Source organism: Pteropus vampyrus, unplaced genomic scaffold (genome assembly GCF_000151845.1).
Source record: "Pteropus vampyrus isolate Shadow unplaced genomic scaffold, Pvam_2.0 Scaffold45, whole genome shotgun sequence".
In the NCBI taxonomy this organism is placed as follows: domain Eukaryota; kingdom Metazoa; phylum Chordata; class Mammalia; order Chiroptera; family Pteropodidae; genus Pteropus; species Pteropus vampyrus.
In genome coordinates this window covers 1,488,801-1,491,740 of record NW_011888826.1, presented here as the reverse complement: position 1 = coordinate 1,491,740, position 2,940 = coordinate 1,488,801, and the positions used below count along the sequence as shown (strand labels likewise).

At 34.5% G+C, this 2,940-nt stretch overlaps 1 protein-coding gene across 6 annotated transcripts in view; it reads left to right on the top strand.

Annotated features, from left to right (window-relative positions):
- The window catches only part of ATP6V1H (ATPase H+ transporting V1 subunit H), a 124,643-nt gene that overhangs the window by 59,655 nt on the left and 62,048 nt on the right, over nt 1–2,940 (top strand). For all 6 annotated transcript variants that reach the window (XM_011359156.2, XM_011359158.2, XM_023530040.1 and 3 more), the window contains one exon: nt 1,461–1,639. In XM_011359156.2, the coding sequence (XP_011357458.1) occupies nt 1,461–1,639 (179 nt within the window). The remainder of the gene's footprint in view (nt 1–1,460; nt 1,640–2,940) is intronic.

Genomic DNA, 2,940 nt, shown 5'->3' with positions numbered 1-2,940 from the left:
GAGCAGGTTCATCACTGTGAAAATCCTCTGGTGGACGCATCCCCTTTAAGAGGTGTCTGCCGCTGCCACAGCTTCCATCTCACTAAGCCGCTTGAGACTGGGTAGCCCCACGTCTTTGCTCCGTCTTACCTTCTGCCATTGCAGGGTGCTTTCTTGGATTTTTTCGTAGTTGTACGGCTTGTTCATTTAAATTCCAGGCGATTTTTCCTTGTTGCTGCTCCTTGTTTTCATCACAACTTTGATTTGTTCGCCAGAGGGATGAACAGAGCCTGTATCATCTTCCTATACGTAATTTTTTAAATATAATCACTGTACAGTTTGATTACTGTAGCTTTGTAGTTTAATTTGAAATCAGAGTGTGATGCCTCCAACTTTGTTCCTTCTCAAGATTGCTTTGGTTATTAGGAGTCTTTTGTGGTTCCATACAAATTTTAGGATTTTTTTTTCTATATCTGTGAAAAATGCCTATGGAATTTATGTGGGGGTTGATCTCACTAATTTTCATGTGCTAAGCTAAATCTCTTTCTGTGTTTATTTAGCATAATTATTAGGAATAGAACTTGCTTATAAAACTAAGTAAGTTTCAAATTTTGATACAGTTGATTTGAATTAATTGTTATTACAAGATATATATATTTTTTTGTGACAGGGAGGGGGATTTCATTTTACAGGTCTTCTCTACCAAATTGGTGAAGGTAGATATCTTGAGAACTTTCTTGTTCTTGTCCCTAGGCCTGAACATGGTCCTTGCTCAGAAATACTCATTTTTCGATGAACATTTTGTCTTTATAAATACCAAGATTCCTTTGCTGGTTTCATAAATACTATTAAAAATGGAAAAATCACAGAAGAAAAGTAGGGAATTTGAATATCACAAAACTTTTCTGATAATTTTTCAAGCAAGGGTGTTTTTAAAAAATTATTTTATTACTGTCCTTTGTGTACTTTTAGGCTAATTGGAGGGGGGAAAAAGGTGACTGATGGGAAACTAGAGAAATACTTGAAGAAACAGTCTACCTTAGTATCATCCTAAGTGCTCTAGGTGACCAGTGAATGGTGTGCTTAAGAGCAGGACTGTGAGAAAGGATTATGGAGGATTTCATTGTAAACATGTTAAGTGTTTTGAGTATATTATTTATTTATTTTTTAATTTAAAGGAGTTCTGTTTGTGTTCTGAATAGGAGTTCTTTGTATATATATTTATCACGACTGTTTTTGAGGCTTGTCTGGGTCAGTAATTTAAAATGTTTAGTAGGCCAGTAAGTAAGCAAGGAATCAGAAGTACACTTTTGATATGGCACAGATGCTTAGGAAAGAAGTAAGGATTTGCAATACAATCATCCACTTGAAGATGAGAGTTTACTTGAGAATAGAAAGAGAGAGGATATGAAAGGAAGTACAGAGGTCTGAGAACATCAGATAACTTTTATTGTTTCTCATTATGTCTTTGTCTAACCCAGAACTTTTTAGAAAAATCAACTGAAAGAGAAACTCGCCAAGAATATGCTCTGGCTATGATTCAGTGCAAAGTTCTGAAACAGTTGGAGAACTTGGAACAGCAGAAGTATGATGATGAAGATATCAGTGAAGATATAAAATTTCTTTTGGAAAAACTTGGTGAGAGTGTCCAGGATCTTAGGTGTGTTATTCTTTTTATTCACATATATATCGGGCTTATATTGGCTGGATATATTGGGTTTTGTTTGACTTGTCTAGTATTTTAGGGAAATCTAAATTTGTTACTAACTGTAAGCTCAAAAGATTTCATTAAAACATGCCTTCTATTACATATTGGGGGATATGGAAAAACTGGCTCATTACCATGGCAGCAATTAGTCAGAATTGTGTATTATTTCTTCTCTTTTGGGGAGATTCCCACCCTTCCGTGCTAAAATCTGACTGGCTATATACTACCATAGGTTGTTGGCACCACCACAGAACCCTTTGTGAATCTTTCCTGGTTTAGAATCTTTTTAAGCAGTAATAGTTAATTAGTGGAGAAGATTTGCCCATATGTGTATAGAATATTTTTTTTCCTGCTGTTTTGAAGTTCCTGGTAGTTTTCTTTATGTTTTTGTATTAAACATTATGCAAATGATATACACACAGTAAAGAAAAAAAAAACCAAAAACTCTTACACAGTGCAGAAGGGACTCCATGCCACTTCTAGCATCTTCCCCACCTAGTCCCATCCTCCTTCCTCCTGGTTTCTTGTATGTTCCTCCATAAAACCTCCTAGTCCCCCTGCCTTTGGCATGTGCGCCTGTGCACGTGTGCATACATGGGGTTCTACATATTGTTCTAGACCTTGTTTTTGGTTGTTGTTTAATAATATCTTGATGATCTTTCCCCACAACTCATGTATTCTTTGATTTTTAGCTATTGACACATTTTTAAAAGAGAATTACTCTTTAGAAATAAATCTTTCTCTGTAGGTGGATTGGGTTTGGGAGCCAGACTGACTTGACCTTGAACAAGATTCCTGACATTTTAAAGTCTCAATTTTTCTTTGGTAAATTAACAATAAAAATTCTAACTTTGTAGGATTGCTGTGAGGTCTCAAGTGTCCAGAAAATGCCTTCAGTATAGTATGTGTTCCAGAAATGTATTCACCAGATAATTCCATGCAACCTATAATCCTAATATTCAAAAGCTTTTATAGAGATGGGAGATATAACCTATATCAGTGGTTTGTAACAGAGTTTTGTGGAGGGAGGTAAATGATTTTTTGTCTTTCTATAATTTCAAATATGAATAAGTTGATTATAATATAATAGGCTAGCAATAGGCTTGCAGTTTTTATAAATTCTATTTTCTTTGTTTTTTAAAATTTTTCTTCAGTTTCTCTGGAATAATGATTTAAAATCCTTTTTAAAAATAAATAATACTACTGATAGTTAGCTTTCTAAATTATTTAATCCACATCATTATTAATATAGT